General features: G+C 46.2%; 1 protein-coding gene across 1 annotated transcript in view; it reads left to right on the forward strand.

Moving 5' to 3' along the window:
• Nucleotides 1–16,250, forward strand: part of IQGAP2 (IQ motif containing GTPase activating protein 2) — a 326,459-nt gene that overhangs the window by 39,997 nt on the left and 270,212 nt on the right. Inside the window, exon 2 of the mRNA XM_075541193.1 lies at nucleotides 14,596–14,695. Coding sequence (XP_075397308.1) covers nucleotides 14,596–14,695 — 100 coding nt within the window. The remainder of the gene's footprint in view (nucleotides 1–14,595; nucleotides 14,696–16,250) is intronic.

A 16,250-nucleotide genomic window follows, 5' to 3' on the forward strand; every position in this document is an offset into this window, starting at 1 on the left:
TTCTGATTGGGAAAAGGTACACAATGTGGTTCAAGGTCTCTTGCCTCTATGGTGAGCTCTTTGGATAATCCTAAACTTTCCACCTCGAGGCTTGGACCAGCTGGCTTTTCAGACTCTCGCAGTGTGTAAGCGTTAGAAACTATGTGAATGGGTTAGGGAATTCCCCAGGCTTGTCTGCCCTGGACACTGGGAAGTTTGACTTAGAGTAAAACTGAGAAATTTTCTGATTCACCAGCCACTGGTTAATCTGTGTTTGCTAGCAAAACCTGCACCGGGCTTCCTTAATTATTGTTTCCGGCTTCCTGTCCCCGATCCTGTAGCGTCCCCATGAACCGTAATCTGGGTGACAGTGAATTTGGTTATTACCCCTACCCTGGTCTCCCATTTCAATCCACTTTTAAGGAAGCAAGCAAGTCATGACTAATACATTCATGTCAAGACCTTGTTTAGAACCATAGTGCTTCTTGGTGTGCTCACTGAAGGGCAGAGAGGGATTTACTCCTCAGTCTTATCTGCCGCATCAGCATAAGTCCTCCCCTCCTGTTGCAAAACTTCACTGAGGAACAGCCTGGGGGCATCCCTGGCAAAACCAGCCCATCCCTGAGCAAGATGTGGAAAAACAGATGTAACAAGGACATTTGGCTGCTGCTTCCCACATTTTCTTCATCTGATGTGCTACTCCATGAACACAGTTCAAGGGGGACTCTTGGTATGGGGTGGGAGTTAGTGGGGGGAATGTGTTCATTCTGTCAGCAACTTTCAGAGAGCCCCGTGGGTGACAGAGGTCGGCCCGGCCTGTGCAGGGCTCCTGGACTCGGGGGCAGAATGCTTCAGAGGAGATGCTACCCAAGAATTACACCTCCAGCTGGCTTTTCTGTGAGGCTGGCACACGGGCAGCCAAGTGTGAGCTCAGCTACAGTCTGGTGCCCAGCGAAAGCCAGCTGCTCACATTGCCTGAGAGTGCCTCACTGCCTAACCAGGCCAATGGGCGACCCCCATGCCCCCAGGGTGTGCGGCACATTCTGGAATGCTAGTTCTGCTCAGCTTGGGGGGTGGGGAACACATTATGCTTTACCTCCTGAACCACAGCTCATGGCGTACAAATGGATGATTTTTCTTAAGGGTGAGACTGAACAGTAGACATTCATGCGAATGTGGGTTGTGTTCTTTGCATGGGTTTCCTGTGTTCTTCTGTAGGCTTGCTTTTCTCCGGGAAAGTTTGTTAAGAGCGCTCGGGAAGCCTGAGGCTAGGTGGAGGCAAAGGGAGGGATCCCAGTGGCTGGTTTGAAAGGCAAGCATGGCGGATAAGTCAGCCAGAGTGGCTTTACCTAAGGCCGCTCTCTGCGCCTGGGCCAGCTGTGGTCTTGGACAAATGGTGATTTTCCCGAGTCTCTGCTTCCACGTGTGTAGAGTGGGAATAATACCAGCCACGCACGAGGAAAGCTGTACAGGGAAGAGGCCCTGGCTGTGGCCTCGTTCTGAGTGTGGCGATGGATGTCTCCAAGACAAAGACTCACCGGCTGCTGCTCCTGGCAGGTCATGGACCTAACTTGTTCCTGTAACGAGGCTTCTAGACACTAGAACACACAGCGCTGCTCCCTTGTTGCCTGGCTGGATCTCTTCTCTCAGCTCACCGGCTGCCCCTCAAGCAAGCAATTCCCGTTGAGTCGATTCCGACAGTCAGGATTGTACTGCCAGGTGTCCCATGACTGGCGTTTGGAAAGTTGATCATGTGGTCCCTATGGGTAGAGCTGCGCCTCCAGCCTCTTGGCACCCCTGATTTCTCCCGACGTGAAATCAAGAGGAGAAACAAAGTGGTGTGGGGGAGCGTGTAGAGCAGTGGGTCTCAACCTTCCTAATGCCTCGAACCATTGATACAGTTCCTCATGTGGTGGTGACCCCCAACCATACCATTATTTTTGTTGCTACTTCGTACCTGTAATTTTGCTACTGGTATGAATCATAATATAAATATCTGATATGCAAGATGTATTTTCATTTTTCCAAATTGAACATAATTAAAGCATAGGGATTAATCACAAAGACAATATGTAATTCTATATTGTGAAATACTTATTTCTAATGACAAATGAAATTTTGTCTTGAAGCTTGGTGTCTCATGGGTAACAGTCTTTACACCGGGTACTCGTATGTGGCGAATCTGCATGTGGGCGGTCCTGCCTGGAGACGGATAGAGGAGCGGTGTCCTAAGACCATCGGAAATATGTGTTTTCCGATGGTCTTAGGCCAATGGTTCTCAACCTGTGGGTTGAGACCCCTTTGGGGTGGGAGTCGAATGACCCTTTCACAGGGGTCACCTGATTTATAATGTAGCAAAATTATGGTTATGAAGTAAAATGAAAATACTTGTATGGGGGGGGGGTCACCACAACATGAGGAACTGTATGAAAGGGTGGCGGCGTTAGGAAAGTTGAGAACCACCGGTCTGGCACATAGGAAGACCTCTGACCTGGTTTGCCCGGCCAGCCTTGTAGCATTCCAGAAGTGCACCTTAGCGGGCAGGACACATTGTGGCGTGTTACTTGGAGCGTTCCTACTAACCGAGACGTCAGGATGGTAGCGGGCGGAGCACTTGGGACAAGGGATGGGGCGCCAAAGATTTCAAAGCATCAGCTTGAGCGTATATTGAGGACCAGATGAGAACCTGGCCTTGTGGCTTTAAATGACTAATAATTAAGTCATTTATTTACTAGTGCAAATCTACCCAACTCACCCAGCTCCCTATGGGCTGGCACCCAGTATGCTGGCTGCTGTCTCCCAATAAGTGGCACCTTCCGTTGCCCTGCAGAGGAGCAGCTGCAAAGTGCCCCGTTGTTCCGGGTCCCCTTCAGAAGTCAGAGGCTGGGCAGGGTGTTTCCATTAAACGAAGGCCCTGAAAGCCACGGACAGAAGGCGATGAACAAAAGTATTTCTTGAAGGGTCTGTGCCGTTTTCTTCCCTCCTTCGCTTCCCTGCACCTGTGTCTCCACTCAGTTCCCTTTCTCTCTGCCCCTTCATAGCCTGACCTCAGACTCTCTGAATAGAAACACCATCTCTGTTCACTGCCCCATCCCATAGTCTCCTCCACCCTCTTGGGTTTTCTGTTCTTTGTACTGTATTCACGGTTGCTGTCTGTTGTCATGAAGCTGGTGCACAGTGGAAAAAAATACTGCCCCGTCTGCTTTAGCCCAATGATTGCTTGTGGACTGGACATTGTGATCCATAGGGTTTTGAATGACTGGTTTTTCAGAAATAGATCACCAGGCCTTTCTTCCTAGTCTGTCAAGATCTGGAAGCTGCACAGAAACTTGTTTAGCATCATGCCACTACACAAGCCTCTTCTGATAGACTGTGTATGAAGCGTATTGGCGAGGAATCAAACCCAGGTCACCCACATGGAAGGCAAGGGTTCTACCAGAGAACCACCAATGCCCTTTACTCTCAGTGCCCAGTCATTTTAAGGAGGGATGCTGTCGCATTCTTTTCAGTTCCAAAGGCCCTGAATGCTTTGTGTGCACGGCGTTCTTGCTGCTACTCTCTCGCATCCCTTCACTGTGACTCCTGAACTATTCAAGACCTTGCCACATAAATGACAACTGTTACTGACTCTGCCACATGCCAGACAAAGCCCTTTCTGTTGTTGTATTTATTGAATTGCGCTTGTATGTTTTAATTACAAGACCCTGGGAAGGCATCTTAGGATTGGCATGTCCGTAATTATGTGCCCATATTTTGCACCTAGTGGACTCTTGGGAAGAACAGTTTCCATCCCCGTTTGGCTCTGTAACTGTGGCCACTTCTGCGACACAAATGCTGGCACGGTCTTCCTATGTGGAGTCGACACAATGACTTAATGTTGAATTCGTTCCCCCTCATCCCCCTCCAACCCCACATTTCCTAAGGATCTTGTTGTGGCTGACACATGCAGGAAAATTGGCTATCTCCTCTACTCTGACAGTAGACAAGTGAGGAGCGGGGATTTACATTCAGTACTGTGGTCTGGTCCTCAGCCAAGAAAGAAAAGCCTGAAGGAAACCCATTCTTAATTTAAATCGGAAGCAGAATACATGAAATAGTTGATGCCGACTCATAGCGACCTTATAGGGCAAGGTAGAACTGCCCCTGTGAGTTTCCGAGACTGTGACTCTTGATGAGAATAGAAAGGCCTATATTTCATATAGATGGATATGCGGATACATATGCACCAGTTATATTAAGAGCTGTGCAGTCATCGCCACAGTCAGTTTCAGAACATCTTCTTCTTTCTTGTGCTCACTGTTGGCTCCCCGTGTCCCCCTAAATGCCTAGGTAATTGCTACTTCAGTTGTTGCCTCTATAGATTTACCCATCATGCATTTCCTACAGAGAGTCGTATGAAACAAAAAGAAGACACAAACTGACAAAGCCAACATCAATGGCTAAACTAAACTGAGAAAAACCTCAATCAAAGAGCAGAAAATACTAAAGACAACTGTAAAGTGTGTCAAAAGGGAGACCAAAATGATAAGGTTTACATTTTAACCTAACTACACCTGTCACAATTGACTTTACAATGCTCTCTGTTTGATAGCAAGACTCTTAACTTCGCTGGATTATGGTCAGAAAGAATTCACCCGAGGCTTAATCCATTTGGAGATCCTACAAATGGATTTGGGGCTTCCGCTTTTATCCATAACCTTCCATAAACTGGGTGTTCAGAGTTTAAACTGTCACTATTCCCTCCTCCAGATTTAGATTTTTATTCTTTACAATCCTTGGATCACACAAAGTGATGTGTTTCTTCCATGTGGACTTAGTTGACACCTCACTTAGAGGGCTGCTTGTTTTAAGACAAGACTTTAGGATCCCAGATGCCATTCTTCCTAATATAGCCAGAACTATTTGGTTTCTTTGCTAGGGCATCCATATTTCCAGTGATCTCTTCATGAGGGTGAGTATTAAGTAGGGCCGTATCATAAGAATGAGTTGTTCTTAGGTTAAATGTGAACCCAAAATTACATAGATTATATTTCAGGTGGATTCTGTTATGCCCAGGTGCACAAAGTTCTCACGTGACAGCAACTTTAGACTAAAGAATGCTATTATCTTATAGCCTTCGTGTCTTTAATCGTGCAGGATCATCTTCCAATGTGCTAGAGCAAAAAGCACATACCCCCAAAACAAAAACATTTTCTGCTTCATTCCTCTTAAGGGCTAAAATCTGTCCTGAAAGCTTACCAGTGTGTTTTGTACACTTTCCCAATCATGGGTTGTGCACATTCTCGTTGGCCTGCAAACTGTGTTGGGATCACCCACTCGTACCCACTCTGCTCCCTTCCCACATCGGCCACTCCTTTTTCACCTGCTACCCTCTGGACTGGTGGATGAGAAGAAGAAAAACGTGTTTGCTCTAAATATCTGCGGGTACTCCCCAAACGCTACATTTTGTGAAAATGCAACAAAAACCAAGAATGGGATTTAGATATAAATTAGCTCTATGGTCGGGGAGCTTTTGCCTAAGCACTGAACTCTCTTAGTCTTTGTCTAAATCAGCGGTTCTCAACCTGTGGGTTGCGACCCCTTTGGGTGTCAAACAATCCTTTCACAGGCATCTCCTGATTCATAGCAGTAGCAAAATTACAGTTATGAAGTAGCACTGAGAATAATTTTATGGTTGGGGGGTCATGAGGAACTGTATTAAAGGGTCGTGGCATTAGGAAGGTTGAGAACCACTCGTCTGAATGGAGATGATAATGCTCATATCATGCATCTCATCAGCTTGTCATGTGTGATCATATATGTGGGCTCACTCACTGCCACTGAGTCAATGCTGACTCATAGTGATTCCCTGCCTGTTTGCTAGACTGACTGTTTATGGGTGTAGCAAGCCCGGTCTTTGTCCTTCATTGCTGTGGGTAATTTCGAATTGCCAACCAGGCAAATCGCAGCCCAATGTGTAACCACTATACCACCAGGACTCCTCGCTTTGTAAACACATAGTCAGTGAAATTCAAGAGACCACCTAGGTTGGTTCAAGTGTCACTGCTCGCTGTTGGCAACATACCGCGTGTTGTATGATTTCTCATTAGCTTGGTTGCCTGATGTCTGGTTTCATGCCCTACCTTTATGCAAAGCTGCTTCTTGCTCATGGAAATTTACCCAATCTGTTGGTCTGAAATAAGCAAGTTGAAATGTATTCTTGATCCATGACTATACTGTCAGCTTCTCCCCGAGAGCCGAGTTTTTGGCGATATGTCTTTCGATAATTGACTAGCCTAGATCATGCGGTAATTCACACTCACTAACAAACAGCATATGCTTGCAGTACTGTGCCCCTCTGTTTGACATCATAGGCCTGTCCTCATTGGGTCTGTTAGTGAAGTTTCTCTTCCATGGAGACGTTTGATCTTAGCGCCTTGTTGTATCCCCAGAACAGTGGGATGCTTTCCTGCTCCACCTCCGTTTCCATTAGACAAACTTGTCTTTATGTAAAGTGGCAGATTGGGGTGCCTTTCTGGTGCTGAGCCGAGTGCAGTTTCCGCCCACTATCTCAAGTCACAAAATGAGTTGGCTGTTACACGCCGACTTCCTTTTGCTTCCCCCGTACCCTCCTCTTCCTCATCCTGTTCATCCTAGTACCAGATTCTGCATCCTTTCCTCCTCGTCTCGACTTCAGACTCGGAAGGGTGCGTGTGACACAGGCTGGGGAGACCTCGACATTCTCCAGATCACATGCCCTTCCGTTCGTTCTCCCCCATTCACCGCGTACCCCACCTGTTTTTCCTCATCGGCTTACCGTACGGAAGTGGCTTATTCAGGCAGGTGAGGCATTCCGACAGAATGCCATAGCATCAGTTCTCCTCTGTGCTGTTGGACCGTCTATGGTTTTGCTTTTATATGAACAATTTGACTGTCATTCTCTTGACCAATCTCTAGTGGGATGGTGGCTTAAGCATTGGGCTGTATTTAAATCAGGGGTTCAAATCCACTAACCACTCCCCAGGAGAAAGATGAGACTTTCTGCTTTTGGAAAGACTTATCATCTTGGAAATCCCTTGGAGCAGTTCTTCTCTGCCTAGAGGGTCACGATGAGTGGAAATTGACTCCGTGGCAGTGGGGCTTTTTTTTTCCTTTTTTAAGAAATTCACATAGACCAAGCAGATCCAGGAGTGTCATTCTTTACAGTGAACCTGTCATCAATGCTAATTTCAAATTATTTAAAATCTATTTCTCTGAAATGGATATTAAGACAAATGTAACAATGTATGATGTCTCACATAACATACATTCTAGTAATGCATGTCGATTGGCTTAGTATATGTAGAAAGCACGTTAGAATCAAAGTTGACGAGGAAGACAGCAACCTCACTCGCCTTCTTCTAGAAAGCAATGCTACCAGCAGTTTGGTATTTCCTTCCAGGCTCTCCCCTTCATTAGAAAGCATGTAATTATGTAATACTATATAATTATAATTCATACTGTATACACATAATCATCACTGTTCCATGCATATATTATTCATACCATGCACCAACATAGATAAAGATAATGTGTTTATTATTCCATATAAATTCAAATGCATTTGTAAGTTGTATGGGATCTGATTGGAATGCAAAAGTGGAAGGATCAGTATTTGGAAAATATGGCATTGGTGACATAAATGAATCTGGAGATCACGTGCCAGAAGTTTGCAAGACCCAAGACTTCTTCAATGAAAATACCTTTTTCCAACAGCGTAAGCAGTTGACTCTTCATGTGGGGCTCACCCGATGGAATACATAGGAACCAAAATGACTGTACCAGCATGAAGAGGTGATGGAGAAGTTTAATATCACCAGCCAAACAAGGCCAGGGGCCAAATGTGGAACAGACCATCAGTTGCTCCTGTGCAAGTTGAGCTTGAAACTGAAGGAAAAAAAAGAAAAGTCCACGAGAGTCAAAGTACCACGTGGATGGCATCACACTTGAACTTAAAAGACCATGGCAAGAAATGATTTGATGAAGTAATAATAATGACCGAAGACTCAGATGAGTTGTGGGTTGACATTAAGAATATTATGAAAGAGAGACACACACCAAAGTGGATGTCAGAAGAGACTCTGAACCTTATTTTGGATGTTAGAGTAGCTAAGACCAATGAAAGAAATGATGAAGTAAAAAAGTAGGTTAGAAAAATCCAAAGGGCAGCTCCAGAAAGCAAAGTAAAATGCTGGAGACATGCAAAGACTAGATTTTCAAAACAGCCAGTCAATTCATGGAGACCTTTTAAGGTGTAAAAGGGCAAAGCTATCTCTTTGAGGATGAAGGTTCCTCTGACCCAAGGCATTGACCCAAGGCACCTGCCTGATGCACACGTGAAAGTTAGATACGGGGTGGGAAATGCTGCAGAAGACGCGCCGCATGACGTTGCAGTGCTCGTGAGGAATACTGATCGTGTCATGGACTGTTCGGACAAGAAACAAACGTTCCTGGAGGAAGTACAGTCGGTGACCCTTAGAAGCAAGGCTGGCTAGGCTTCGTCTTATATGCATTGGACATGTCATCAGGAGAGACCAGTCCTTGGAAAGGACGTCGTGCATGGTAAAGTTGAGGTGCAGCAAAAACGAGGAAGCTTCTTAACAAGACGGACTGACACCGTGGCTGCAACAATTGAGTCAAACAGAACACGAGCGAGGATGGAGCGGGAGTAAGCAGTGTTTGCTCTGGGTGCACGGAGTCGCTGTGAGTTGACTTGATGGCACCCGAAGAAGCCTCATGACCATATTTTACGTCCTCTGGCTGCTCAAGAGAGGGAGAACCCAACTCCACCCACTTGCCATAAGGCACAGGTCAGACATGCCTCCACCCTCCATCCATCTTTATTCTCACGCCAACTGTCCCTCCCGTGACGCTCTGCTCGTTTTGACCGTCATTGCAATAGCCACACGGACCTCATGGACAAAACTCACGACGAAGGGCCTTTATTAGGGATGTTAGGAGGTGGTCACAAGCCAGGATCAGAAGCACTATTGATATACATCACCTCTCCTCAGCTAGAAGCCAAGTCTCTCATTGTGGACCAGGATGCCTGCCCACTGCTCTGCCTCACACTTGCATAGTCTTGGTGCTGTTCCTCTGTTCTGTCTCACCGTCTCTTTGCCTAAACTTCTGGTTCCAGCGTTCTGTCCCCCAGTCTCCTTGCTGTTGCCTCTGGTCTTGGCTTCCACCACTTCAGAGATTTCCAAAATGCTACACTGGTGGCTCTTCTTCCTTGATGGCCTGAGGACTTCTCCCTCTTTCTGCTTCTGAGATGGCATGTTGTATAGCTAGGGGGCTGGAAACTAAAACTGGCCCATCCCCTCTGTTAGTGTACATATGCTGTTTGCAGGGTCCCACTCCATCACAGAGACATGGATAGAAGGGCCACCGTAAGAACTTTCAGTTCGCCACAACACCTGACCATCGTAATAGTGGGACGTAGTGTTAAAACCATCTGTTGAAGGGGACATTTAGTGTCATCCATTATCTTTGGAAAACTAGCTGACATCGTTAGCCATTGACTTTTCTATCAATAAAGTATGTTTCAATCTGCTTATTTGATCATTGGTCATCTTATAAATTAATTATGACATATTTAAAAGTAGATATGGTTGGCGCTGTTGGGTAAGCATTGGACTACTAACGGAAAAGTCAGTGGTTCAAAGCCACCAACAGCTCTGTTTGTGGAAGACGAGCCTATCTGCTTCCCTACAGATTGACAGCCTCAGAAACCCTAAGTAGGGTCCCACCCAGTTGATGACTGTAGGCTTCTTTTGTTTTAACCTTATCCATGGGTGGAGTCCTGGAGGCATTAGGCTACTAATAACCACAAGGTCAGCAGCTTGAAACCATCAGCCAGGTCACTGGCGAAAGAAGAGGCTTTCAACTGCTCTAAAGTGTTCATCTCAGAAGTCCACAGGAGCAGTTCTACCTATCCGACAGCATCACTACGTGTGGGCATTGACTCGATGGCAATGGGGTTTTTGTTTGTTTGTGTGTATAGAGGGAGGCACATATTGATCAGTGTTCCTGATTCAGATTCTTTAGCATGCCTGTATATTTGTATCAGATTGCTCACAGCTTCAGCCCCTGGTTTGCCTATTTTTGAAGGGAAACTCGGTTCAGGGAAGTGTGATTGTGTAAAAGGTTTCAGGAAACTGGTGTGAAGCCAGAATATGCCATGGGTCAAATTTGCTGAGCCTATCAGCTTACTTGAAATCTTGGTCTGGACTTTGGGCTCTCTAATCTGCATTACCTTCCCCCTACACGCAGCATAGTGTAGTTCAGTGTTTTGAAATCAGTTAGTCGGTTCCAGCCTTCCATGGCCTGCCTTGGCTGTCTTTGCCGTATCTGGTAACTGTTCTTTAATCTCCGGAAGAGCATGTTATAGATCCCCTGAGATAGTCTCCCTCAGGGAAAAGTTGTTCCCAGCTCTTAGAAGGTGGTCCAAGTGCACATTTGGACCGAACAACATGCCTGGGACTATTCAGGGTTGCTTATAGACATTTTGATTCACAAGAATTAGAATGTGTATCTTAGAAATGCTAAAGTGTATGCTTATTTCTGTGCAAGGATGCATATCATACCTCCTACGCTTTTACTTCTCCTTAAAGGGACACAGCCTAAAAACCCCCAAAACCCAAAACAAAACCAATCACTTTATTAAACAAAGAATCCAAAAATCCCGTGTGTGTGAGATAGAGATAGATAGATAGATAGATAGATAGATAGATAGATAGATAGATAGATAGATAGATAGAGTCCTGTCAATCCTCTCCCCAGGCTGCCCCCCAAATACCTGGGCATCCGGAAACACCGCCAGGTGTTTAACTGTAATAAAAACTTTATATGAGGGCCCTTGTGTGGCAGACGTGTCACTCTGTCTCCAGTCCCTTCGACAGACCGGCAGGAAGCAGCCACTGAAACATCTGTTGAACGCACGAATGGCTCTTACAATGGCGGGTATGTGGGGTTTGGTGCCTGCTCGGTGCGAAGGGGGCACCGCGGAGGTCGGCAAAGTGAAACTGAGCGCGTCTTCTCTTTAATGAATGCGGAAGGTGTCGGGCTGCTTTTTACATGGCATTTTATGGGCCTTCTCTGGGGACGACACTCCTCGTAGTCATTCAACATTAACTGAGAGCTCTGTGTCGGAAACCTTCACTACCGAATCACTCATTCTGCGCCTATGACTCTGCTCTCTGAAAGCGGCCGGATCCTGCGGGATGGCTTCCGTGGGAACATTTCAAGGGTATCTCTCAGCTTGCATTGCCACATTGCTGTCTCGTCACTGCAGGTTGCACTTGGCATCTGGGGAGTAGCTAATACTTCAGAAGGAGCCCTACCTAGGTGGTGGTGCTGCGTGGCCATTACCCTGAGGTCATTGGTTTGACCCCGCCAGCTGCTCCATGGGAGAAAGATACTGCAGTCTGCTTCTCTGAAGGTCTCAGCCTCGGAAACCCTGGGAAACCTTACAGGACAATTCTCATTATTCCTACAAGGGACCTGAGGTGTCGGTTCACTTGATAGACACTGGTTTCAGAGCATTTCAGAAACCTGACTTCTTCACCCTGTCCTCCTGTTTCATAGGGTTCAAAGCAGCAAAGAAAAACAAGCTTTTTAGGAAACTTTTTAGTTAATCAGGCTGCTGTAAAATATGCAAAAGGAATGTTGAAGCCCCCCCAAATGGCCCCTGGCATTTGACAGTGATGAGCCCTTTCCTAGCCGCACTTGGATCTGAGTGGAAGGATGGCCCAGGACAAAAGCAAGGTCGGGGGTGCCTGAAAGACCCTGCCTAGTTCCAGCCCTGGCTCTGCCAGTGAGCCACTGAGTAACAGTGGCCATCCCTTCTCCCTTGCTTGGCCTCAGTTTCTACATTAAAAAAAAATCGTTTTATTGGAGGCTCATGCAATTCTTATCACAATCCATACATACATCCATTGTGTCAAGCGCATATGTACATTTGTTGCCATCATCATTCTCAAAACATTTGCCTTCCACTCGAGCCTTCAATATCAGCTGCTCATTTCCCCCCCTCCCTCCCCATTCCTCCTACCTCATGAACCCTTCATAAGTCATAAATTGTTATTATTTTGTCATATGTTACCCTGTTGGATATCTCCCCCTGCCGTCTTCTCTGCTGTCCCTCCCCCAGGGAGGAGGCTATATGTAGATTCTTGTAATCAGTTTCCCCTTTCTACCCCACATTCCCTCCACCCTCTAGGTATTTCTACTCTCACCACTGGTCCTGAAGGAGTCATCTTCCCTGGATTCCCTGCCTTTCCAGTTGCTATTTGTACCAATACACATCCTCTGGTCTAGCCAGATTTGTTAGGTAGAATTGGGATCATGATAGTAGGGTGGGGGGTGCGGGGAAGGAAGGGGGTGTCCAGTTGGCTACCGATGGGCTTCGAGTCTCCATCTACATTTGTTAAGAAGGAATGCGGGCTCCTCAGGGCTGTTGTGAGAATTGCACAATAACCCAGGGGAAAACCCTCTCTAGGTGGTAAGCCATTTCTTAGATGCAGGAATGTGCGGAAGTCTGTGGAGGTGGAGGGCAGCAGGATGGGTCAGGGTAGGAAAGACAGGCTGTGTGAAAGGAGACCCCATGTTTGTTTTGCTCTTTCCCTTGCCCTTCTACGCATGCCTGGTACATTAAAGCACGCCCCATGGGATTGGAAACAAAATTTTCATTTTTATGGCGGCTCGGGTGAAAGTTTACAGGGCAAGTTGAGACATAGATTGCAGTCCCCACAAAACAGCATACTTCCCAACCCCTCCCTGTGTCTTACCACCTCTATCCATCCTGCCCTTGTGTGTGTGTGTGTGTGTGTGTGTGTGTGTGTGTCCCTTCCCGCCCGAGCCGTATCCCAGGCAAATGCTGGGCTTTGTGATCTCCTGTGCTCTATAGGGTTTCCTGGAAGGCGGAAGGAAGCAGCAGCTAAGAGGAATGGAGGCAGTGAGAGAGCCTCTTTGTGACTGTTCTGCTTTGTGTCCCACAGATAGATGTTTAAACTCTTGTTATGAATTTTTTGTATGATCTTAAGTATTTTGCATGGTAGTTTCTCCAGTAGGAGTTAAATATTTAGCCTGGACTATGTCCGCAGTTCGAAACCACCAGTTGCTCTGAGAGAAAAGGACTGGGCTTTCTACCCCTCTGAAGAGTTAACGGTCTTGGAAAGCCACAGGGGCAATTCTACCCCTTCTTATAGGGTCACTATGAGTTGGCTTTGACTCAGTGGTGTGGTTTTCTTGAGTGTCTCTTTTGTCTGCTAAGGCGCTGGGAAGCAAATGGCTCTCCTTGAAATGGATGGGTCACCTTCACATCTTTATCTTTTCTGCTTATGGTCAAGGGTCTCATTTTTTAAAATGGCTGGTAGCCAACAAGCATATCCTGACATTCTTTCCCCATGTGATCAGGTCCCTGCTAGACGCCCACATTATTATCAACAAAAGAGCAGTCTGACAAAGTAGAAACCAAATCCACTTTACAGCCATCTGAATTGAAATTCAGGATCGAAGAGGGAGACGAAGTCCTTTTATGGGAAACAAGTGACATGCAAACAGAAAGCCAACAGTTGACTATCAGGACAGCTGAGGCCTGCGCAGTGTTGAGACTATCGGCAGAGGAAGTGCCACTGGGAAATGACCAGTTGGTATTCTCTACAGAAGACCAAGGCTGAAGCTTTGGCCTTTATAAACTAGGTGCGTGTTGGAATAAATCAGCATGTCTGCCCATTTGTGGTACTGTGGTAGCTCTTGTGTGGCTTTGATGTTTTGTTCTGTTGTACACAGGGTTGCTATGAGTTGGAATCGACTCGACAGCACCCAACAACCACATTGGAATAGAGCATACGGGACCGCAAACTTTGCTTCTGGATGTCTCTGTTGATGAGACATCAATGCCTGTTGACGAGATCTGGTAAAAGACACCAAATATGGAGAGGAGGGACTTTCAAGATTTGGGTGTTTCTGTACTAGGGTTTCCAGTGGCTTCTTCCTTTTTTGAGATGGATTGACACCGCAGCTCAGCAACGGGCTCAAGCATAGGAGCAATTGTAGGACGGCACAGGACCCAGCGGCAGGCTTTGTTCTGTTGTGCATTGGGCCACGGGGTCTGAGAACCCATTTGACGGCTCTTAAAAACAACAAATAGTAGGGTTTATCAGTGTTTTAGATGGCACGAGAGGCCTTCATTTCCTTAAGAACTGGGGAAAGTATGTCATTGTAGTTTCTTTGTTCAGGCCTGGAGCTTCGGGAGCCAATGGACTCCTTCCGCAAGTCCATTCTGGGACGTTGTTGCTAATAGAGCACACTCGGATTCAATGGAAGCTCTCAATCCTATGGCATTGTGGCCATGAAAGCTTATCACCAGTCTCTTATCGAGTTGGGACTAACCTACATTTTTGTAATTTTTTTGGTAATAATTGCAATATTCAGAGGCCAGTCTCTTTCAATGTTTGCTGTTTTAATGCCCTATCTCTGAATGGTCAGTGTTGAACTGCCTATGAGTGTGGGTGTTTTTGTTCCTAGTTGATGTCTCTGGTGTTTACTTGATGGACACTGCTTTGGAAGTCACACGCTACTCTCTCTTGTTTCTAGCTATCGTGGATGATGAAAGACTCTCCGCAGAGGAGATGGATGAGAGGCGGCGGCAGAACATCGCTTATGAATATTTGTGCCACCTAGAGGAAGCCAAAAGGTAAGCTCTCTGAGCTCCTCTCAGAGATCCGCTTCCGGGTGAGGGTGTGGCGTGTGATGGCCAGAAGAGAGACAGCTGAGTGGCTGAGCAGTTCCATAGAAGTGCCAATGTTGTGGGTGGCCAGGGCAGAGACTCTGGTTGGCACTCTGGAATTCAGATTTGGTCAAGCTTCCCATACTAGGAGATCAGTGAACTGGAGAGAGGGGCGGGTGACTACTCCCCTTTCCCCACCACTCTAGTTCTCTGTTACAGCTGGGTGAGCACCATATTCAACCCCTGCCCATGTAACCAAACTCTGAGTAACCCATTTTCAGTCTTGTTGATGGTGGGCTGGTGGGAGAACTTGTTCTTCACACACAATCAGGTAGAATGGAGAAATCATGGCTCCCATGGCCAAGGTCAAGGCACTGGGGAGGAAATTGTTCCTTTTCCTTCCTCAGAACCTCCCAGGAGAACACTGGCCAAATTGCAGTTGATTTCAAACCTTCACCTCGCTGGCTTGGATATGGGGAACTAAGTTTTCAAACTAAATTACTCTTCCTCCAGAATTCCCTCGACCCTTTTAATCACCCCTCCCCCAAGGGTCATAACTGCCCAGTAGGGACAAGAGCGTGTTGGACTTTGACCCAGTGCTCACTAAATAGGAGGGTAGGTTTATGGCAGTTATCTCTGTTTTACCCCATGGGTGTGTGTGACCATTGAGGGTGTGTTGTCTCTAAAATCACATGGACTCTTGCGACTTTTTTAGATTAATTCCCAGTTGGGTTCTCCAAGGAGAAAGTGACAATGGAGAAAGTATTTGCTTGTTATCAGAAGAACTTTGTCCTTTGCTGGGACCATAGCTCAGTGCCTTTGGCCATGAGTCAGGTTCTGATTTAGTGCTGTGTGCAGTGTGTGATCAAGCAACAGTATTGTTCCTTGGACAGGTGGACAGTACACTTAGTGGCTATTGAGGTTCATACTCTCTGATCATTGGTAAATAGCTATCTACAAAGCTAGAGTAATGAGATTTTTTTAAGTCAGCATTTTGTATGACACTCGTGCTAATTTGGCATCAAAATTGCTTAAAAGGGTGTTTTGCGGGGTTTGATAAGATTGTATTTTAATAGTGTCATAGAGCTTTCTTTTTTTCCCCCAGAAGTTTTTATTGGCCCGTAATTCACATCTCATGCAATTCAGTAGTTCATTCGCATCAAGAGTTGTAAGTCATCACCCCAATCCGTTTTAGAACAGGTTTTTCATGCTGGTTCTCATTGTTACGTGCTCCTCATTTCCCCAACCTCCCTAGCCCCAATGCCCTCAAGAAACTATTAATCTGGTTACTGTCTCCATAGATTTGCCTCTCCTAGATTTCATATACAGAAACATTCAAGCACCACCCCCAACAAACAAAACTAACAGCAATAACAAAGTAAAACAGATAAAAACCTCCATCAAAAATAATGCAGAGGCCACCACAAACTAGAACCACTTTAAATGGATGATAAGGGAGATCGAATGATAAGACTGCATCTGTAACTTTGTTGATGCGCTGTAGCCAAGGTTCAAAGGTTAT

Source organism: Tenrec ecaudatus, chromosome 2 (assembly GCF_050624435.1).
Source record: "Tenrec ecaudatus isolate mTenEca1 chromosome 2, mTenEca1.hap1, whole genome shotgun sequence".
In the NCBI taxonomy this organism is placed as follows: Eukaryota; Metazoa; Chordata; class Mammalia; order Afrosoricida; family Tenrecidae; genus Tenrec; species Tenrec ecaudatus.